This window comes from Barbatula barbatula (assembly GCF_947034865.1).
Source record: "Barbatula barbatula genome assembly, chromosome: 5".
Lineage (NCBI taxonomy): Eukaryota > Metazoa > Chordata > Actinopteri > Cypriniformes > Nemacheilidae > Barbatula > Barbatula barbatula.
Genome location: NC_136769.1, coordinates 10,073,298 through 10,096,778, shown reverse-complemented (window position 1 = coordinate 10,096,778; position 23,481 = coordinate 10,073,298). Strand labels below are relative to the sequence as shown.

At 37.6% G+C, this 23,481-nt stretch overlaps 3 protein-coding genes across 3 annotated transcripts; 1 reads left to right on the top strand and 2 right to left on the bottom strand.

The window, feature by feature from the left end:
* Positions 1 to 8,229: 8,229 nt before the first annotated feature.
* On the bottom strand, positions 8,230 to 11,155 carry LOC306894248 (heat shock 70 kDa protein-like). Its single transcript, XM_079456629.1, has 2 exons — positions 10,989 to 11,155; positions 8,230 to 10,687 (listed from the first exon to the last, which is right to left on the bottom strand). The coding sequence occupies exon 2, from the start codon at positions 10,662 to 10,664 to the stop codon at positions 8,736 to 8,738; it is 1,929 nt and encodes a 642-aa protein (XP_079312755.1). The 5' UTR covers positions 10,665 to 10,687; positions 10,989 to 11,155; the 3' UTR covers positions 8,230 to 8,735.
* Positions 11,156 to 12,290: 1,135 nt separating this feature from the next.
* LOC306894665 (heat shock 70 kDa protein-like) lies at positions 12,291 to 15,260 on the top strand. Its single transcript, XM_079457381.1, has 2 exons — positions 12,291 to 12,490; positions 12,899 to 15,260. The coding sequence occupies exon 2, from the start codon at positions 12,915 to 12,917 to the stop codon at positions 14,844 to 14,846; it is 1,932 nt and encodes a 643-aa protein (XP_079313507.1). The 5' UTR covers positions 12,291 to 12,490; positions 12,899 to 12,914; the 3' UTR covers positions 14,847 to 15,260.
* A 4,478-nt stretch (positions 15,261 to 19,738) lies between these two features.
* Positions 19,739 to 22,785, bottom strand: LOC306893928 (heat shock 70 kDa protein-like). Its single transcript, XM_079456099.1, has 2 exons — positions 22,548 to 22,785; positions 19,739 to 22,139 (listed from the first exon to the last, which is right to left on the bottom strand). Exon 2 carries the CDS (start codon positions 22,121 to 22,123, stop codon positions 20,192 to 20,194), a length of 1,932 nt encoding a protein of 643 aa, XP_079312225.1. The 5' UTR covers positions 22,124 to 22,139; positions 22,548 to 22,785; the 3' UTR covers positions 19,739 to 20,191.
* Positions 22,786 to 23,481: the final 696 nt, after the last annotated feature.

Below are 23,481 nucleotides of genomic sequence, written 5' to 3'. Positions count from 1 at the left end.
GACCATCGCCTAGGTCACACCCATGGGAGGCCCCCTATTGGCGGAGAAAAGACGAATATAGTAAGGAAGGGGCGAGCCCTCATGACAGGGGAAGGGGTCTGATTGGAGCAATTGGACAACAACTGCAGTGGGGGTGAACAGCCTTGAAAGCCGGGTCGAAATTGGGGGCTGTTTTTGGAACATAACATGCACCAACAGGAGGACGGAGGTGGTGAATGGGGAATTGGGGTGTTGGTATGGTGGGGGGGAGGAAGGCGCGAGGGGTTGAGTGATAGCTCAAATTGTTTAGGGATGTTGATGTTGCTGATGTGGGATGGCCAAGTGGTAAGGCTTTTAGAGGGATTAAAATGTTTTCAGATTTTTTATAATAATGTGGTGCTGGGAAAAAACATCTATACACTACATTAAAAGGGTCTTTATGATGTGAATGTATACAATATGAGAATATAGACTGTAAGTGTCTCATTCTTCATTGCTCAGAGAGGATTAGCACCCAGGATGAGCACCTATAGCAAACGTGTGTGAGGGTAAAACAGGACTTCAAACACGTGCTGTAAAATAGTCAGAGGATTAATTATCTAGAGACTGTAATGAAGAAGAAGGAGAGAGAGTGAGAGAAAGAAGGCTAAGTTAGGATAGAGATGGTGGGAAATAGAGACAAATGTGATTGCATTCTGATAAAAGTATTAAAATAGTCTGCAGCATCTATTTGTATTTATTTTCTTGATAGAGTTTGAATAAATGGACTGAGATTCATATGTATTGCCCCTCCAAATCATGGAAGAAAACCAGCCTAATGTTTACGAGTTTGCATATGTGAAGAAAAATATAAGCAAATGATACATTAAGAATCATGCTATATGCTGATAATGCCTTTTTTTACACAACGTCAATTTCGTCGCTGTCCTTCCAAAACCTTGAATGTCCAAACACTGGACTTTTTAACTGATTAAATACTGTGTTGTCAAAGTTGACAACCACCTTAATACTTTTTATTGGTTAAATATTGGCAAAACCCAGTGACAAACATAAAGTGTGACTAATAATAATGATTTATGGCAAAAAAGAAAAATCGCAAAATATAGAGGTTTCAGTAGGACAGCAGCGATGTTTTTGTTTTTATAAAACTTTAGTTTTGCTGCTTGTTTTTTGGTCCTTTTTATGTCTAGGATACCACTCAGGATTGCCACTGTTGCCCTCCCAAAAAACAACAAAACAAGTGTGTGATGCCCTTGCAGGTGCTTATTCTTGTTGTACGATGTCGCAAAATATATAGAAATGTACTAAACATAATGTGCAATCAGACCAGAGATAAAGTAAGTAAATACCCAGAAACATTATTTTCCTTTAGCCACTCCTCTTATTCACACCTCATGTTCATTAATTTCTTATATGATGTGCCACCGCCTTTTACTTCTCATTGCCTTGTGTTTTATTTTCAGCTGCTGTTTTGTACTTTGCACTTTGACCTTTGGCCCATCATATATTCAGCTAATCCATCCATTACACACTGCAACAATTTCTCACATTGATACTTTCATGTTTCACACTTTTTTATCATATTAAAATCATTATTTAATTCCATACATATTATTAAGCACTCCACAGTTAAGAATGTCTTTCTACCTATAGTTCACTTGTACTCCATTTTTCAGACCCAAAATATTTTCAAACTGGTGATGTTCTCTGTTTGCTTCTTGAAAACTCTGTGTCTTTTAGCAAAATGTACGCACATTTCCACACTTTCCACGCTTGCGCTATTGTTATCTAGGTGTTACAATAGCACTACTCCCAGTTATAAGTGTCTGGGGGGGCAGTGGTCCTTTTGGGTCTTGTGTAACTGTAGATTGAGCAGCAGTTGTGGGTGTCTTGTATAAATAGATTGGTGTGACGCAGACCAGCAGCGGCTCAACTCGATTGTTGGATTTTTGTGTTTATTTCAGGGATGGTAGACGGGAGGAGACCCTCACAGGATTACTGCACATATTTAGTCATTCCAACACGTTGTAAGTTGAACAGTTACAACTGACACCCAAGCTCCAGAACTCCTGTTTTTGCCTTTGTGTCTCGATTTTTGTGTTTATTTCAGGGATGGTAGACGGGAGGAGACCCTCACAGGAGTTCTGCACATATTTAGTCATTCCAACACGTTGTAAATTGAGCAGTTACAACTGACACCCAAGCTCCAGAACTCCTGTTTTTGCCTTTGTCTCTCAATGTCATTTTTTAGATATTTTCCACTACTGACTCTGAATTGAACTCTGACCTTCTTCCCACTGTTTGACCTGAGATCCTTCAGGTGGCCTTTTGTGTCACAGGCCTGTCACTGAGCAGACTGTCTCCCTATGTTGCTGGCATGTCTGTACTCATGTTGCAGTGCAGTTCACATTGCTGCAGAGCATTGGGGCACAAAAATGCAGTGGATGATTTCTTACCCATCACAGATATTGGTTTGCACTTCTCTGCTTGTTACGCATGACGTTGCAAAATTATTTATATTTAAGGAGTTCCAAGACTGTGATTGGTGGGGTATTGACGTGTGAATAATCGCTTTAAATCTAGAAAAATGTACAATATAAAGTATGTGACAGAATATTGAATTTTGATACTTTATTATTTAAAGGAACAGTTCACCCAAAAAATGTGTTCTGTCATAATTTACTCGCACTCTCATAATTTACTGTATACACTCAAATCTGTATAGATTTATTTGTTCTGATGAACACAGAGAAAGATATTTGGAAGAAAGCTTGAAATCAAACAGTTCCTGGGCACCATTGACTACCATAGTAGGAAAAATTAGAAGTGCCCCAGAACTACTGTATTCTTTAAAGTATCTTCTTTTGTGTTCAACAGAACAAAAACATTTACACAAAAAATCCTACTATAGAAGTCAGTAATGGCCAAGGACTGTTTGGTTACAAAAATGTTTCGCTTTAAAAATAAGGTAAGGCTATTTTTGTCAGTTTTGACAGTCATGAGAACGTGAAAATGTTGGACTATGAGGAGATAGGACACGTGGAACTGACAGCTTAGTGCAGGAAGACTAAAGAAATCCCATTCTTCAGTTTTGTGAAAATATTTATCCTGTAGGTGAAGAGAACAGAGAGAAGAATGAAAGTAGTCAAATAAATATAAGGACTCAAAGCAAGAGTAAAAAAACGAATTTTAGGTAAAACATATAATAGACACCAATTAAGGGGGCAGTTAGGAAGAGGAAACAAGCTTGGCAATATTTGACAGGGGTTCTGAATGCTCAAATTATTACTTGGACCATTCTCTCTGTTTCTCACGTGTGCTTATTCATCCATTTATGGACACGATTTAATCACACGAATGACCCTGTCATAAACACATTTCATACGCATCCTCAAACATAGAGACAAATGTGATTTCCCGCTGCATACGCACATTTACAGTATGTCACTTTTGTGTGTGTGTGCTAAACAAGTGTGACAGGTGTTGAAGGAATGGTGTTAAACTTTCAACACTGTCCCTATTCTTAGGTATTTGAATTTGTGGCACCAAAGTACTGCATGCTCCTGTAATCCAGTGTATAATGTCTTAAATGACACCTCTACGTATACTCACGGCATTTGAATATATACTGCGTTATTTGTTACAATCATAAAAAAGTAAACATCTGCAGTGTTATGCGAGGATATCCTCCCACCCCTTTGTGCCTTGTCTATAATTATTATTGAATGTAAAGTCCAAGTAGTCCATGGCTAGTGAATGAGTCTGGAGCTTCAGTTAGAGTTAGATCTGTTGACAATCGATATTACTAAAGAATAATATTAGCAAATAAACTCATTCATATCAAATACAATTTTATAAACGAATCAACTTAATGTCACTTGACAAGAGTAAAATGAGCAACGATACAGTTCATGTAATATGTAAATGTAATATGGAGTAATCCTTGGTGTAAAGAAAAAATATTTTGAATTATTTTTATTTCATATATTTTCAGATTTCACCAGTTGTCGTAACATATACAAACATTATTTTTTCAGCCTGAAGATGTCAGTTAAGAAAACACTTAACTGCTTTCGCAGTCAAGAAACATTTCTGAGATGACAGCTTCTAGCAGCCACTAATAGCAAGGATTGTCCTTGAGTATTCTTGAAGTAGAGACGGGCAGAGGATACCCCAAAGAAAGCCCCACTGCCGCTAACTGACTGACTCTCTCTCTCTCTCTCTCTCTCTCTCTCTCTCTCTCTCTCTCTTTCAAGTTATTTTTAGCTGAGCTTTTTTGCTCTGCTTCAGGCTTTAGCCTTACAAGGCCCATCCGATAGTACAGTTGCTGAGCAACCCTTCATGTTTTTGTCGAAGTGAAGGGGTTCAGCGAATCAACTCCCATGCTTCCGAAGCAGCTAATCGTGATGATCATCCCATAAGCATCAGTTCGATCATCAGCAGTATTAGTAACACCTTCAATGTTCTCACAGTGTCATATAGATGATGCACCTGTTAGAAGATGTGATGTCACATAGAGACCGTAATGGTTTTTAAAGGAATACTTCTCCCAAAATTTTTAATTGTATCATCATTTACTCACATTTGAGTTATTCCAAATCTGTATAAATTTCTTTGTTCTGGTGAACACAGAGAAAGATATATGAAAGAATGCTTATAACCAAACAGATCTTGCACCCATTGACTCCCATAGTAGGAATTAAAATTACTTTATATATTTTTTTTGTTCTGTTGAACACGAAAGAAGACATTTTGAAGAATGTAGGACAGCAAACAGTTCTGGGTCACTTTTGACTACCATTCATCGCCTTGTAATTATAACGATATATCTGCGGTCTGAGTTTTTAGATATTGAGTTTTAAAGTTTTTGCATTTCATATAGCAAAAATTATATGAAGAACAAATATCTTTTATATATGAAAAAGACACAGACCCTTAACGTATCACAAATGTACAATATCTTCATTTCCTGAAACTTGTAAATGGTTTCTTTGGAACATTTGGCAGATGAAAAATCACTTTCAGTGAAGGTTCTATCTGCAAAACACTAATTTAAGCAATACATTTATAATAATGTCTAAAAAAGGTACATTTATATGGCTTTTATGACACTTATTTCATATTTCAAGTTAAGCATAAAAGGCCGCGCTAATTGTTGTATCGATGTTTTATCCACAGAAGGTGGGACAGATAAAAAAAAACATTTTTAGAGATGAGGCTATGGCTGAAAAAATATTATATTGTTTATTATTGTAATCAAGACTCTTGACATTGTTGATTATTTGGCATTTACCGCATTATGAGAATCTATGTAAACACAGGTATTAGGAAGCAAGCGCTGATGGCTGGTGTTGTGTCTATAAATATAAAAAAGTAATCTCCTCTACAAAACCTAAAACAAAACAAAAAATACTCTCGTTTGAGCTGCTCTTGTTGACAAGAGTATCAATACAACAGTAAACTTTGAGGTTTCTTTTGAATATTGTTTTGTGTTGCAAAGATATTCCACTGTCACTGAGGAGTCCGGTGACATGACAAAGAAAGCTGATCCTGATTGGTCCTGTGCAATCAAAGTACTGATTGGCTCTTCAAATATAACCTAGCACCAAATTATTCGATTTTGTATATAGAACCTCTTAAAAAAGGTCCCAAAATGCACACGTTTAAAAAAAACATGGCATATTGTAAATAAGTTACAGATTAAGAATATGGAATAACTCCAAAATGTCAGATAGAACCTTATAATTCTAAGGCGACACATTGTTTTTTTCCTACTATGGTAGTCAATGGGGGGCAAAATGATGTCCAGTTATAAGCATTCTTCTAAATATCTTTCTCTGTGTTCATCAGAAGAATAGATGTATACAGGTTTTGAACAATTTGAAGGTGAGTAAATGATGACAAAATTGTAATTTCCGGGTGAAGTATCCCTTAATATTGAAATACAGACATCTGTACAATACGGGGTTTAGGGGCAGCTGTCACATGCAGGCTTGTTTAGCAACACTGTTGATTGGATGGTAGTCACGCACTCACACATGCACGCAGCTTTGTCACTAGTTGACACAGTCCATCTAGATTATAAAGGCAATTTTTCTTTAATCCGCACAAACATTTACATATTTTCTCCGTAACTCAGTAACTAACCATTTAGTAGAAGCACTTCTTTTAACTGACTAAACAGTGTATTCAAGGACATAATTTTTATCACTTTGTTCCCTGGGTGTTGAACCCATGACATTGCATTGCTCTGTTAAATCTATTAGCCCCTCAGCTCCAATCACTTAGATTAATGTTTGTGAGAGAGTTTGTAGAAATAAAAGCCATTTGTCGTAGTTGTCAACCATACTTGCAAGAAGAATTGTTTGTTTGTTCTGGTAACCAGCTCAAACTTAATTGCATATACGCAGTACTATGGCTGTACTATGTCTTCTTTTGTGTTCTGCAGAAGAAAGAAATTCATACAGGTTTGAAATGACAAGAGGGTGAGTAAGTGATGAAAGAATTTTACATTTTTGGCTGAACTATATTAGTTGAATGCATGTTGAAAATATTTTTTGTGAGTGTGAGGAATTCAGTTTGCAAGTAGGCGTTCTAACTGTTTGTCAAATAAAAATTTGAAAATGCAGTCTGCCATAGTTACATTGTGTACAGTATATCTGTTTTGTTTTTTCAGGTTTGAACGGATGAACATACAGTATGAATGGATGAAGGTTACTATGCAATAAATGGGCCTGTACAGAATAGGCCTATGTGTTTTCATTATATAGTTTGAGGGGCATGTTTTTGATCGTATACATCGCATACGTATGGATGAAATTCTACATTTCACACATGGCAGTGGATATACATGTGTCTGATATCAACATAACATTGCCTTGATGATGACATCTTACTAATTATATCTCAGCAGCCGCTGTTAGAACAACAGTGATGGGATTAGAGAATATGTTATTAATTAAATGAAAACGATTTCAATTTCTTATTACAATATTAACAACATTCACCAAATGGTTTTCCAAAATCAAAAACGAAATCTAATGAATTTGGAAGCTTCAAAAAGGTCAAAGATTCACACCAGGCTAATTTTAGTGTTGTAGTTCTTTGTCCGTTTATTGTTAATTTATTGCATTGCCACATTGCCATGGTGGGCAGTTTCACCTGTGCCGTCTGTTTTGTCTTAATCTAGGGATGTATTCAAGGTCAAACAAATTTACAACTAGAGAACCATGCAGAATATGTTTTTCCCGTGCCACTCTCTGACACTTGATCAGTGAAATACGATATGAGCAGCAAAGCATCGGCCACCTCCTGCGCTTCTCTTTTAATGTGTGCTGAAATCTCTCAACATTCAATATCCCTTAAGAAGTGCAGATGACGTACTCTGTATGTGTGTGTGTTGTATAATGGTGTGATCCAAATAAAGAAGCCAGATAATTAGTTATGGTGGAGTGTTAGCATGGAATGTCTGTTTATCGAAAGCTGAAGAAGATTATGATGTCATAGTGTCATAGTGCCAGCCCCCCAAAAAACAACGGACAGAAGAACCTGGCACTTGTAGTTGCCTGTTATACACTGTTGTGGTGAACCCTGCTGTTTGTGTCAAGAACTACAGTCCAAATGTGTAAGATTTAAAGCCCAAGCCATTAGTGCCATACAGACTTGTCTCTAAAACCCACTTTGACATGATGGGGCATCTTATGTGTTATGTCCAACCATGTGGATGGTCTGTTTCATGTGCGAGCTAAATTTTATTTTATGTTCAAACTTTCTAACACAGGTTCCGTAACTTTTTCCGTATGTAATGCTATGGTACATTTTATGGTATTACATAAAACTTTTTTAGAAAGTTCTGACTTTCTACTCTTTCCATAAAAAAGCGGAGCTTTGTATGATAGGCTATATGAGACTAGTTTTACTGCACTTATGCTTTTTGTCATCCTTTTGTTGTTACAATTGCTTTCATTGTTTAACTCATTTGTAAGTTGCTTTGGATAATAGCGTCTGCTAAATGTAAATTACAAACTCTCTATGCATTCTACACTCCTGTTCATGGTAAATATATATTAATGTTTTATATAATTATTATATAATTTTAAGGGCCATTTCCATGTGAGAGGGTTCAATATACCTGTTTTCTGTTCACTTTAATTAACAAATTGTCCCATAGTCTCAGGAACAAGTTTAAACCATTTTCATAGATTACAATCGTTCTGAAGACAATAAAATTGAATTCCACAAAAATGTATTCTATTGTACATGTATGCTACATATTTAATAGGTCATCTCTGATTTATTTTTTCTAAAGCTGTTTTAAAGTAACAACAAGTGGCAAATAAATACATTATAAAGAATTGTGCATCAGATCAATATCTGCTTTTCTTACTTTCATGTTAATATATACTATTGATTGTTTATTAGAATAGTTTTGTGCACAATAGTTTTGTTGTAAAATTTTGTTTACATAATGTATATTTACATTTATTTACATCACCTTTGCAAGGACAGTTATCAACATGTAATTGTAACAAAATGTGCAAAACATCAGATTAACAAGATTTAACATCAGAAATAATTAAGGTTAGACTTACATCATTTTAAATCTTAAAAATAATGTAAACTTGAATATTATCTTTAAAATAATACATTTTCATATTAGGTTTGATCTAACATTTTTTGGTGAAAGAAATCTGTTACACAATGAGAACTGAATAAACGTGAAGGAGAATTTAGTCTTTCATTCACTTTGGTTTTTTTTAATCCACCTCTTCAATAGTTGGCCCCTGGGAACCGGCCCCTGAACCACCTTGTGCCTGAGCTCCACTGCCTCCAGCTGGCATTCCTCCCTGGTACAGTTTAGTAATGATTGGGTTGCAGACTTTCTCCAGCTCTTTCAACCGATGTTCATACTCCTCTTTATCAGCCATCTGGTTGTTCTCTAGCCAGGTGATGGTTTCATTGCATTTCTCAATGACTTTTTTCTTGTCATCTTCACTGATTTTGCCTTTGAGGTTTTCATCCTCCACGCTGTTCTTCATGTTGAAGGTGTAAGACTCCAGCGAGTTCTTGCCAGCAATTTTCTCTCTTTGCAGATCATCTTCAGCTTTGTATTCGTCAGCTTCCTGCACCATTCTCTCAATCTCTTCTTTGCTCAGTCGGCCCTTGTCATTGGTGATGGTGATCTTGTTCTCTTTGCCGGTGCTTTTGTCCACAGCTGACACATTCAGGATTCCATTAGCATCAATGTCGAAGGTCACTTCAATCTGAGGGACTCCACGTGGTGCAGGTGGAATTCCTATAAGCTCAAACTTTCCCAGCAGGTTGTTGTCTTTTGTCATGGCTCTTTCTCCCTCATACACCTGGATCAGGACACCGGGCTGGTTATCTGAGTAGGTGGTGAAGGTCTGTGTTTGTTTGGTAGGGATGGTGGTGTTGCGTTTAATAAGGGGAGTCATGACTCCTCCTGCTGTTTCAATACCCAGAGATAGAGGAGCAACATCCAGCAGCAACAGATCTTGAACGTTTCCAGATGTGTCACCCATAAGGATGGCGGCTTGCACTGCTGCACCATATGCCACAGCCTCATCTGGGTTGATGCTTTTGTTCAACTCTCTTCCATTGAAGAAGTCTTGCAGTAGTTTCTGGATCTTAGGAATTCTTGTTGATCCACCAACCAGAACGATGTCATGAATCTTTGCCTTGTCCATCTTGGCATCTCTCAGAGCTTTCTCCACAGGATCCAGAGTTCCCCTGAAGAGGTCTGAGCACAGCTCTTCAAACCTTGCTCTGGTGATGGATGTGTAGAAGTCAATGCCCTCATACAGGGAGTCGATCTCGATGCTGGCCTGAGAGCTGGAGGACAGGGTTCTCTTGGCTCTCTCACAAGCTGTACGGAGCCTCCTCAGGGCTCTTTTGTTCTGACTGATGTCCTTCTTGTGTTTTCTCTTGAATTCTTCTACAAAGTGATTCACCATGCGGTTGTCAAAGTCCTCCCCACCCAGGTGTGTGTCTCCTGCTGTGGCTTTCACCTCGAAGATGCCATCTTCAATGGTCAGGATGGACACATCAAATGTGCCTCCACCCAGGTCGAAGATCAGAACGTTGCACTCTTTACCTTTGCCTTTATCCAGCCCATAAGCAATGGCTGCAGCTGTGGGCTCGTTGATGATTCGGAGAACATTAAGACCAGCGATTACTCCAGCATCTTTAGTTGCCTGCCTCTGGGAGTCATTGAAGTAGGCAGGAACTGTGATAACCGCATTGGTCACCTTCTGTCCCAGGTAAGCCTCTGCAATTTCCTTCATCTTCACCAGGACCATAGAGGAAATTTCTTCAGAATTAAATGTTTTGTTTTCTCCCTTGTATTCAACTTGAACCTTCGGCTTTCCTCCATCGTTGATGACTTGGAAGGACCAATACTTCATGTCAGACTGCACAACTGGATCATCAAACTTTCTGCCGATCAGCCTCTTCGCATCAAACACTGTGTTGTTTGGGTTCATGGCCACCTGGTTTTTAGCTGCATCTCCAATGAGCCTCTCTGTGTCTGTGAAAGCAACATAGCTGGGTGTTGTGCGGTTGCCCTGGTCATTTGCGATGATCTCCACTTTTCCATGCTGAAACACCCCCACACAGGAGTAAGTGGTGCCCAGATCAATTCCAATAGCAACTCCTTTTGCAGACATGTTTGATTGTAATTTATGGTAACCTGATATCAACAAAATAAATATAAAATCACTAAAATGTACAGTATTCTTTCTCATCAAAAAGGGAATCTTTTATTTATTTATTGTCAGAAATTACTTCCTATCCTTTTCATCATAACACGGCACACATTTTATGTGTCAGGCTAAAGCCTTGCCTGTTTTCTGGTTAACTAATTAATTAATTATTAAATAAGTATAATAACATGTAAGAAATATTATTTAAAACAGTACATATACAAAATAAAACATTTAAACATTTAAAAAGAATTATTCAAATGTAATATTTTGTATTATTCAACTTACCTTAAATGAATTCTTTCTTTTCTACTCTGGAAACAGTGTCTCTGTGTCTCTGTGTCTCTGCTTCGCTGTCTCTTCTTCTGCCGGTTTCGAATTATGCCGATATGTGCCGAACTGGAACCTCAGGTGCGCATTATATCGCCCAGGTTGGCGCTCCCTTGAAGCTTCTCGAAAGCTCTGGCGAGTCAAACCAATCATAACGAGGAACAGTCCGGCGGCTCCTCCCATAAGGCAGAGTCAACCCATAGAAGGCAACTTCCAGATATTTCTCGCGTTTTCTGTGATAATGTGAAATCTTGACTTGTAAACCAGTAAACATCTAAAAAGGTTATAAGGTGCTATTAAACATTCAGAAAATATGCCATTCGCCATGTTAAAACTCAAATAAAGTAGGCTTATTGTTTCGCTATTTACTGTTTTGTACATAAAAAGCATCCTATATAATGTAGCCTAAAGAACATTCGGTGAAAATATAAGCTATATATTTCATATTGACTGAGGAAGGCCACGTCAAAGTCTCAATAATAGTGAAATACAGTTGTTTAAATCAAACCTTGATGCTCCCATAATCGCAATAAGATTATTAGACTTTAGCCTGGTTCCACGGTCACAATTTGTTTCAGTATTCGTTTGTGAATCTTTATAAATTGTAATGATTCCCCTTTAAAATCAGCATTAATACAAATATGCTACTTAAACACAAAAAATAGAACAACTCCGAGTTTATAATAATAATAGTAATACAATTATATTTGACAATTAAAAGGAATGATAACAAATCAGGGGAAAGAAACGAAAAAACGTCTCTTACTTTATTTATATTATACTTTATATACGGTGTCATTAAAAATCATGGTTTGCTAGAATATGACGTTTCCTTTTCATAATCAAATTTCTGTTCATCGTATTGGTTCCATTCTGTTATATATGAATATACTTTGTAAATATTTTAAATATGTAGGAAGGGTTTTCCCTTACATTAACAAATAAGTAGACGATTCTGGAACATTGGAGTCGTTTTGAGTCACATATGTCCAAAAGAGGTCGCTGTTACGTACATTATGTTAAAGAGACTATTTGGTGAACACATTGTAGACACTATAACCCAGAACTTCTCTTTTTTCACGAGTTTTGAGCAGCGCTTTTTAAGTTCAGGTTTGATCAGCGCTTTTTAAGTTCAGGTTGGCACATAAATGTTATTTGTTTAATAATGCAGATAAAAATAGAACAGCATTACTCATATTGGTCTCGCAGATGCGTTGGTGACAGGCTGGCTGACGTAAGCGCGTAAACTCCGAGTCTTGTGATTGGTCAGATGCTCAGCACGCTTCTAGAACTTTGGAGAGGTTGAATGGGAGACGCTGCGGTGTCTTTAAAAGCCACTGATGTGTGGCCGATGTTAAACCACTGAATGCGTGCCTGCCTGACAAGAAGAAAGAGCTTATTACTAGTCTGACCCTTTTATCGCAACAAGATACATTTAATTATATTCAAGAATCTATTCGGTAAGTTTTCCGATATTTATTGTCACTCACAATAAGACACAAATGGAATGGCTTAACGATGTATCGATATTACATTTATTTGGATGATTGTATTTATATTTTATTAATTTATTTCAAGCCGGGGATTTATATTTCTTATTTACGTTAATGTATAATAAATAAAACTATTGCTTTGCGTTATTTTTTAATGATAGATTATAGGCCTATATAACATAATAATATTTTATGTCTTTTAAATCTAACATGAGAACACAATGTCTACAGAAACGGTTTGTGTAAAAAAAGTAAGTTTATTTGACTAAGAACAATGTAACAAGTGCAATTTCCTAAGAAGCAGAAACACTTAATTTGTCATTGACAATTCTGCCAAATTGCATAAATGCTAAATCTCACTCTTATTTCATTCAGATAACTGTGATTTAAAATGGCGTCTACAAAAGGAGTTGCTATTGGAATTGATCTGGGCACCACTTACTCCTGTGTGGGGGTGTTTCAGCATGGAAAAGTGGAGATCATCGCAAATGACCAGGGCAACCGCACAACACCCAGCTATGTTGCTTTCACAGACACAGAGAGGCTCATTGGAGATGCAGCTAAAAACCAGGTGGCCATGAACCCAAACAACACAGTGTTTGATGCGAAGAGGCTGATTGGCAGAAAGTTTGATGATCCAGTTGTGCAGTCTGACATGAAGTATTGGTCCTTCCAAGTCATCAACGATGGAGGAAAGCCGAAGGTTCAAGTTGAATACAAGGGAGAAAACAAAACATTTAATTCTGAAGAAATTTCCTCTATGGTCCTGGTGAAGATGAAGGAAATTGCAGAGGCTTACCTGGGACAGAAGGTGACCAATGCGGTTATCACAGTTCCTGCCTACTTCAATGACTCCCAGAGGCAGGCAACTAAAGATGCTGGAGTAATCGCTGGTCTTAATGTTCTCCGAATCATCAACGAGCCCACAGCCGCAGCCATTGCTTATGGGCTGGATAAAGGCAAAAGTTCAGAGCGCAACGTCCTGATCTTCGACCTGGGTGGAGGCACATTTGATGTGTCCATCCTGACCATTGAAGATGGCATCTTCGAGGTGAAAGCCACGGCTGGAGACACACACCTGGGTGGGGAGGACTTTGACAACCGCATGGTGAATCACTTTGTAGAAGAATTCAAGAGAAAACACAAGAAGGACATCAGTCAGAACAAAAGAGCCCTGAGGAGGCTCCGTACAGCTTGTGAGAGAGCCAAGAGAACCCTGTCCTCCAGCTCTCAGGCCAGCATCGAGATCGACTCCCTGTATGAGGGCATTGACTTCTACACATCCATCACCAGAGCAAGGTTTGAAGAGCTGTGCTCAGACCTCTTCAGGGGAACTCTGGATCCCGTGGAAAAAGCTCTGAGAGATGCCAAGATGGACAAGGCAAAGATTCATGACATTGTTCTGGTTGGTGGATCAACAAGAATTCCTAAGATCCAGAAACTACTGCAAGACTACTTCAATGGAAGAGAGTTGAACAAAAGCATCAACCCAGATGAGGCTGTGGCATATGGTGCAGCAGTGCAAGCCGCCATCCTTATGGGTGACACATCTGGAAACGTTCAAGATCTGTTGCTGCTGGATGTTGCTCCTCTATCTCTGGGTATTGAAACAGCAGGAGGAGTCATGACTCCCCTTATTAAACGCAACACCACCATCCCTACCAAACAAACACAGACCTTCACCACCTACTCAGATAACCAGCCCGGTGTCCTGATCCAGGTGTATGAGGGAGAAAGAGCCATGACAAAAGACAACAACCGGCTGGGAAAATTTGAGCTGACAGGAATTCCACCTGCACCACGTGGAGTCCCTCAGATTGAAGTCACATTCGACATTGATGCTAATGGAATCCTGAATGTGTCAGCTGTGGACAAAAGCACCGGCAAAGAGAACAAGATCACCATCACCAATGACAAGGGCCGACTGAGCAAAGAAGAGATTGAGAGAATGGTGCAGGAAGCTGACAAATACAAAGCTGAAGATGATCTGCAAAAAGAGAAAATTGCTGCCAAGAACTCGCTGGAGTCTTACACCTTCAACATTAAGAACAGTGTGGAGGATGAAAACCTCAAAGGCAAAATCAGTGAAGATGACAAGAAGAAAGTCATTGAGAAATGCAATGAAACCATCACCTGGCTAGAGAACAACCAGATGGCTGATAAAGAGGAGTATGAACATCGGTTGAAAGAGCTGGAGAAAGTCTGCAACCCAATCATTACTAAACTTTACCAGGGAGGAATGCCAGCTGGAGGCTGTGGAGCTCAGGCACGGGCCGGTTCAGGAGCCGGTTCCCAGGGGCCAACTATTGAAGAGGTGGATTAAGTGACTTGTTACGTTTGTGAGACCCAACCTTAAAAAAGGTTTTTTTAAAGATCAATGTGGAATGATAAATGTTTTTATAACTTGTATTCACGAAGAACGAAGAACTTTAAAGGTTTCAGTGCTACTTTTAGCTTGGTTTTTCCCTTTCTTTTTACTTATTTACACTTAAATCACTGTAATTTATTCACGAATTATAGATTGTGCATTGTTTTGAATTCAAATATTGTTTGTGCATTTAATGAATGCTGTTAACAAAGTTTTTATTTATTTAAATATGAATGGCACTTGGTCCCATAAGTTTTCAAGAAATGCAGTGACCTCAATGTAAAGCACATGCTACAATATAAACTTGCCAGTCCCTTGTAGTCTGGTACATCTCACTGGTTTATAAATAAACATCTTTATTATAATAATAAACAAATGCCCATTCCTGAATAAAGCAATACTCACCATAAATGTTGGAAAAGTTATACACTGTTAGCGATTTCTGTAAATAACACAGTATTTAACTGTAATATGAACAGTATTTTACTGTAGAACAGTTTTACAGAATGTTACTGTACGCTACTGATGCATTGTGGGAACAATCTTCTTTGAGGCATTGAAGTACAGTAAAATACAGTAAATTAATTTACTGTAAATCAAAATACAGTAAATGTATTTGAGCGCGAAATTTGACCAATCACAGAAAGGCATGGGTGTCCGCCTGAAGAAAGAAGCAAACCAACCAAAAGCAGATGCAAGAATCTGACAGGTTCAAAGGTACCAACAGATGTTCCTGTTTTATGAACATATTTGATATTATGGGTTTAGTTATTTAATTTAAAAAAGTGGGCGTCACTTCATGTCGTGAAATTACCTCATGCTTATAATGTAGATTATTGCGCGCAGATAGGTAGAGAGCTTTGAGGCGAAAACTCGTTTGTGGACTGAAGAAAAGTAAACTCTGCCGTAGAAAATGTAAACCTCGAAGAACAAACATAAACCGGTCTCTGTCTCTTGGGGTTGACCGAGTTGTGAGCAGGTGAGTGTTTGTCTGTCAAACCGAGCTATTGTTTGATAAAGCGAAGTATTGTGGGTTTGGTTTGAAGTTGTGTTCTGTAAATCATATAATTGCTTGCTGTTAAATGATTACTTCATGTAATTGTACAGCTTACATTTACGTAAAACCCGCAATGTTCGTGTGTAAACACTGTGGCATCTCTGAGGAGACATTATACACGTTTAATAATCATGTGAAACGGCACAAAAACATGGCGAACTTCAAGTTCTCGTGTGCAGTTCCTGAATGCCCATGCACGTTTCAAAGCGCCTCTGCACTTCAGTCGCACATGTACCGCAAACATAGAAGGCCCGCAGAAAAACCGAACAGATCTGAATAACATGATGTCAATTATAGATGCAGTGTTGAAGGATGTACATTCGTGTCAGCTAAACTCACAATCCATAGCATCTTTCTGCATTTGCTGCTAAAATACTTTGGTTGTCTGGATAGATAAAAATGAACATGTTCTGATAATGAACCCGTTTTGTTTTATGTAAAGGTTAATTGTGAGGATCAACCCCAACAACAGCAAGTGCTCCTCTAAGTTCCAAGTCAGCAAACGAAGTGAGAAGATGGTGCAAAGGAAGAACACTTATATTGGTTATATTGATCTTATAACAGTTTTTTATCAATTCATAAACATATTCGTAAATGTAATTTTTGAAGATTGATCTTATGACTGAATTTGGTCATGAATTGATTTTAAATCTCTATTGTGTTTGTGTACAAATGCAGTTTTCAGAGCAGGTTTGAAACAACAGTTGCGGTTAAGCAAACTCAGGAGAGTCTTTTTTACTTGTATGTTTTGAAGATTGGTTTTAAGACTAAAATTGTTTATGAATTTATTTAAAATACTCTGTCGACACTGTTATGTATAAATGTTTGAAAACAGAGAAAAAAGTTTGTGGAAAGAACTGTTGCAATTGAGTAATAAAGTTTTAAAAAGTGACTTTCTGTCATTGTTTATTTTTATTTACTGAAACACGTTACAGTAAATACAGTCTTTTAAAATGTGTAGTTTTACCAAAAATGTTTTTTAGGTTTTACAGTAAGAAAATACTCTACAGTAAATACCTTTACAGCAAATTAAATAATACTGTGAATAACTTTACAGCAAGGTAATTATTACTGTAAACATTAATACAGTATTCTTACTGTAAGTATAATTTACAGTAAATTACTGGCAAACTGCTGCCAGTAAGTTACTGTAAATTCTACAGGAAACTTCTAACAGTGTATGTTAATCCAGACAAACTATAAAAGCTTTGAAGTAAAGGAACATCTCTTTGCAAACCTTCTTGACCCACTTCAAAATCACCATTTTAAAAATAGAAAAAGCATTTTCTAGACGTCCAAAACTCCAATTTGTTATCTTTAGCTTTTAGTGCAAACTATAATATTGTGTAGTGTAAGTAACAAGTCCATTATCAAACAAGGGATCAGGGTCATGGATTTTTCTAAATTGTAACCACTTAGTTTAAAGCTACAAAGAAATTGCATAGGCCAATATATAAACTTTTTGTTTAATATGGAGACCTTCCTACCAGACATGGACCTCCAGGACTCCACGTATAGTGTCTATTGAGTGGGTCTCCAAGAGTCCCATCAAACCTACACATGCATTGCAAACTGTTAAATAAAGTGTACTGTTAAATAAATTAAACAGAAATGTTTCAACAAACAGTTGGGTCAGAATGTCTGGGTATATAACATGGGTAACAGTAACATGAGTTTGAATGTCTATTCTAATGTCTGTTCTGATGTTTACATTCTGTATCTTGTTTTACCCAATACGTCGATTCTGTCCTCTGTAACTTTCTTCTTAGCATCAAGGATGGACTGCTGATCTGTCACATCCATCTGTAGTATGACCATAGTGTCTTTATGAAGTCCTCTCACAGTCTCCAACAGACGCAGCTTTTTGTTCAGGTTCCGCATGGTAGCATAGACTAAATTATATAAAAGATCATAGAATAATATAAATACTTAAGTATAGTATATGATTGAACATACTTTCCAAATTCAAAATTTTCAGAAATACATGTAATTCAAATATATGCTAAACCTTTCTGTTGTATCAATTACCTTTGTATTCTTTGGAAGGATTAGATGCGAGGTGCACAGCAAGGCTGAGTCCAATACCTGAGGAGCACCCAGTTATGAGAACTACTTTTTGCTCCATTGGGTCTGTAAAGCAACAGTCCTCAACCCTAAAGAGATTTGTGCTGTGTTTCTGCTTTAGAGTTAAAAGCTATGTAGTCCCAACTTGCTGTGTCTCAGACTTAAATGGATGTTTTAGCCTTTTTCATTATGTACTTGTAATTTCCTTCTTTTACATTCTAATGAAACAGAAATATAACTTATCGGACCAAAGACGCATAAACCGAATATTTCAGATTATAACCTGCAAATTGAAGGATGTACTGTTACCCCAACAAATACAGTAAGAAATCTAGGCGTTATATTAGACAGCAAGCTGTCATTTCGAAATCTGTCAACATCTCAAACATCTAAAATGTCACAAAATCAGACTTTTTCAACCTTAGAAATGTTGCCAAATTATGAAATATTCTATGTGTTGCTGACGCAGAGAAGCTTATTCATGCATTTGTGACCTCAAGACTTGACTACTGTAATGCACTTAGTGGTTGTCCTGCATCATCAATAAACAAACTAGCCTACAGTTAGTTCAGAATGCAGCTGTCAGAGTTCTTACCAGGTCCAGAAAATACAATGACATAACCCCAATGTTATGAACCCTTCACTGGCTACCCATTAAGTATCGTATTGACTTTAAAGTTATTTTAATCACTTATAAAGCCTTAAAGGGTTTAGCCCCTACCTACCTAACAGAGCTTCTATCACACTAAAAGCCATCACGCTCTCTAAGATCTCAAAACTAAAGACGCATCTTTTCAGCCAAGCATTCACTTAATGCAAATATGCTAAATAAACGACCAAAAGACTGCTGACATTAGATATTATTTACTAGAATAATTAAACTTGTTATATTAACACCATGCAATGTGTTTTACCTCTTTTGTGTTGTTCTGTTTTTCTTATTTTCCCCTGTAAAGCTGCTTTGGGACAATGCACATTGTGAAAAGCGCTACATAAATAAAATTTAACTGAATTATCACAAGGACAGCTAGAGGTAAACATTTTGGTTTCACACAGATTTTTACTCTGCAGGTGCGGCTTCAACAAAGTGGAATGCACAAGGTATTTACTTTTCAAGCAAATATTAACCATTATATGAAGGAAATGCTGTGGGGATTCACTTTTTTTATTTATTTGAAATATAATAGAGAAAATCAATTTTAAAAGAAAAATTGTTGAAAGTTGAAGATAAGGCGGCAGACTGTTGCACTGCCGACATAATGTCCCTTACAGTTTAACAGCAAAGAACAACATATTAATGGATACATAAACTGTGACATTACTGTAGTATTGCTTACAGTCAAATAAATTAACATGTTTTTGTGTAATTTAATTTAATTTGCGTAATAAAACATATTAAACAGAAAGTTTATATATTGGCCTATCCAATTTCTTTATAGCCTTAACTAAATTGTTACAATTTAGAAAAATTCATGACCCTCCTCCATTGATTGATAATGGACTTGTTACTTAGACTACACAATATTATAGTTTGCACTAAAAGCTAAAGATAACAAATTAGAGTTTTGGACGTCTAGAAAATGCTAGAAGTGTATTTTTTATTTAACCTGTATTCTGATTTGTGAAATAGTGATTTTGAAGTCAAGAAGGTTTGCAAAGAGATGTTCCTGTACTTCAAAGCTATTTTATAGTTTGTCTGCATTAACATATAACTTTTCCAACATTTATGGTGAGTATTGCTTTATTCAGAAATGGGCATTTGTTTATTATAGTAAAGATTTTTATTTATAAACCAGTGAGTTGTACCAGACTACAAGGGACTGGCAAGTTTATATTGTAGCATGTGCTTTACATTGAGGTCACTGCATTTGTTTTGACAAAAGAGCAAAATGATAACATAGGAAAAAAACCTTTGTTAACAGCATTCATTAAATGTACGAACAATATTTCTATTTAAAACAATGAACAATTTATAAATTATAAATAAATTACAGTGATTTAAGTGTAAATAAGTAACAAGAAAGGGAAAAACAAAGCTAAAAGTAGCACAGAAACATTTAAAGTTCTTCGCATAAATACAGTTGTAGGTTGTGAATACAAGTCATAAAAAATGTATCATTCCATATTGGTCTTAAAAAAACCTTTTTTAAGGTTGGGTCTCACAAATGTAACAAGTGACTTAATCCACCTCTTCAATAGTTGGCCCCTGGGAACCGGCTCCTGAACCGGCCCGTGCCTGAGCTCCACAGCCTCCAGCTGGCATTCCTCCCTGGTAAAGTTTAGTAATGATTGGGTTGCAGACTTTCTCCAGCTCTTTCAACCGATGTTCATACTCCTCTTTATCAGCCATCTGGTTGTTCTCTAGCCAGGTGATGGTTTCATTGCATTTCTCAATGACTTTCTTCTTGTCATCTTCACTGATTTTGCCTTTGAGGTTTTCATCCTCCACACTGTTCTTAATGTTGAAGGTGTAAGACTCCAGCGAGTTCTTGGCAGCAATTTTCTCTTTTTGCTGATCATCTTCAGCTTTGTATTTGTCAGCTTCCTGCACCATTCTCTCAATCTCTTCTTTGCTCAGTCGGCCCTTGTCATTGGTGATGGTGATCTTGTTCTCTTTGCCGGTGCTTTTGTCCACAGCTGACACATTCAGGATTCCATTAGCATCAATGTCGAAGGTCACTTCAATCTGAGGGACTCCACGTGGTGCAGGTGGAATTCCTATAAGCTCAAACTTTCCCAGCAGGTTGTTGTCTTTTGTCATGGCTCTTTCTCCCTCATACACCTGGATCAGGACACCGGGCTGGTTATCTGAGTAGGTGGTGAAGGTCTGTGTTTGTTTGGTAGGGATGGTGGTGTTGCGTTTAATAAGGGGAGTCATGACTCCTCCTGCTGTTTCAATACCCAGAGATAGAGGAGCAACATCCAGCAGCAACAGATCTTGAACGTTTCCAGATGTGTCACCCATAAGGATGGCGGCTTGCACTGCTGCACCATATGCCACAGCCTCATCTGGGTTGATGCTTTTGTTCAACTCTCTTCCATTGAAGAAGTCTTGCAGTAGTTTCTGGATCTTAGGAATTCTTGTTGATCCACCAACCAGAACGATGTCATTTATCTGTGACTTGTCCATCTTGGCATCTCTCAGAGCTTTCTCCACGGGATCCAGAGTTCCCCTGAAGAGGTCTGAGCACAGCTCTTCAAACCTTGCTCTGGTGATGGATGTGTAGAAGTCAATGCCCTCATACAGGGAGTCGATCTCGATGCTGGCCTGAGAGCTGGAGGACAGGGTTCTCTTGGCTCTCTCACAAGCTGTACGGAGCCTCCTCAGGGCTCTTTTGTTCTGACTGATGTCCTTCTTGTGTTTTCTCTTGAATTCTTCTACAAAGTGATTCACCATGCGGTTGTCAAAGTCCTCCCCACCCAGGTGTGTGTCTCCAGCCGTGGCTTTCACCTCAAAGATGCCATCTTCAATGGTCAGGATGGACACATCAAATGTGCCTCCACCCAGGTCGAAGATCAGGACGTTGCGCTCTGAACTTTTGCCTTTATCCAGCCCATAAGCAATGGCTGCGGCTGTGGGCTCGTTGATGATTCGGAGAACATTAAGACCAGCGATTACTCCAGCATCTTTAGTTGCCTGCCTCTGGGAGTCATTGAAGTAGGCAGGAACTGTGATAACCGCATTGGTCACCTTCTGTCCCAGGTAAGCCTCTGCAATTTCCTTCATCTTCACCAGGACCATAGAGGAAATTTCTTCAGAATTAAATGTTTTGTTTTCTCCCTTGTATTCAACTTGAACCTTCGGCTTTCCTCCATCGTTGATGACTTGGAAGGACCAATACTTCATGTCAGACTGCACAACTGGATCATCAAACTTTCTGCCGATCAGCCTCTTCGCATCAAACACTGTGTTGTTTGGGTTCATGGCCACCTGGTTTTTAGCTGCATCTCCAATGAGCCTCTCTGTGTCTGTGAAAGCAACATAGCTGGGTGTTGTGCGGTTGCCCTGGTCATTTGCGATGATCTCCACTTTTCCATGCTGAAACACCCCCACACAGGAGTAAGTGGTGCCCAGATCAATTCCAATAGCAACTCCTTTTGTAGACGCCATTTTAAATCACAGTTATCTGAATGAAATAAGAGTGAGATTTAGCATTTATGCAATTTGGCAGAATTGTCAATGACAAATTAAGTGTTTCTGCTTCTTAGGAAATTGCACTTGTTACATTGTTCTTAGTCAAATAAACTTACTTTTTTTACACATACCGTTTCTGTAGACATTGTGTTCTCATGTTAGATTTAAAAGAAGTAAAATATTATTATGTTATATAGGCCTATAATCTATCATTAAAAAATAACGCGAAGCAATAGTTTTATTTATTATACGTTAACGTAAATAAGAAATATAAATCCCCGGCTTGAAATAAATTAATAAAATATAAATACAATCATCCAAATAAATGTAATATCGATACATCGTTGAGCGATTCCATTTGTGTCTTATTGTGAGTGACAATAAATATCGGAAAACTTACCGAATAGATTCTTGAATATAATTAAATGTATCTTGTTGCGATAAAAGGGTCAGACTAGTAATAAGCTCTTTCTTCTTGTCAGGCAGGCACGCATTCAGTGGTTTAACATCGGCCACACATCAGTGGCTTTTAAAGACACCGCAGCGTCTCCCATTCAACCTCTCCAAAGTTCTAGAAGCGTGCTGAGCATCTGACCAATCACAAGACTCGGAGTTTACGCGCTTACGTCAGCCAGCCTGTCACCAACGCATCTGCGAGACCAATATGAGTAATGCTGTTCTATTTTTATCTGCATTATTAAACAAATAACATTTATGTGCCAACCTGAACTTAAAAAGCGCTGCTCAAACCTGAACTTATAAAGCGCTGCTCAAAACTCGTGAAAAAAGAGAAGTTCTGGGTTATAGTGTCTACAATGTGTTCACCAAATAGTCTCTTTAACATAATGTACGTAACAGCGACCTCTTTTGGACATATGTGACTCAAAACGACTCCAATGTTCCAGAATCGTCTACTTATTTGTTAATGTAAGGGAAAACCCTTCCTACATATTTAAAATATTTACAAAGTATATTCATATATAACAGAATGGAACCAATACGATGAACAGAAATTTGATTATGAAAAGGAAACGTCATATTCTAGCAAACCATGATTTTTAATGACACCGTATATAAAGTATAAATATAAATAAAGTAAGAGACGTTTTTTCGTTTCTTTCCCCTGATTTGTTATCATTCCTTTTAATTGTCAAATATAATTGTATTACTATTATTATTATAAACTCGGAGTTGTTCTATTTTTTGTGTTTAAGTAGCATATTTGTATTAATGCTGATTTTAAAGGGGAATCATTACAATTTATAAAGATTCACAAACGAATACTGAAACAAATTGTGACCGTGGAACCAGGCTAAAGTCTCATAATATTATTG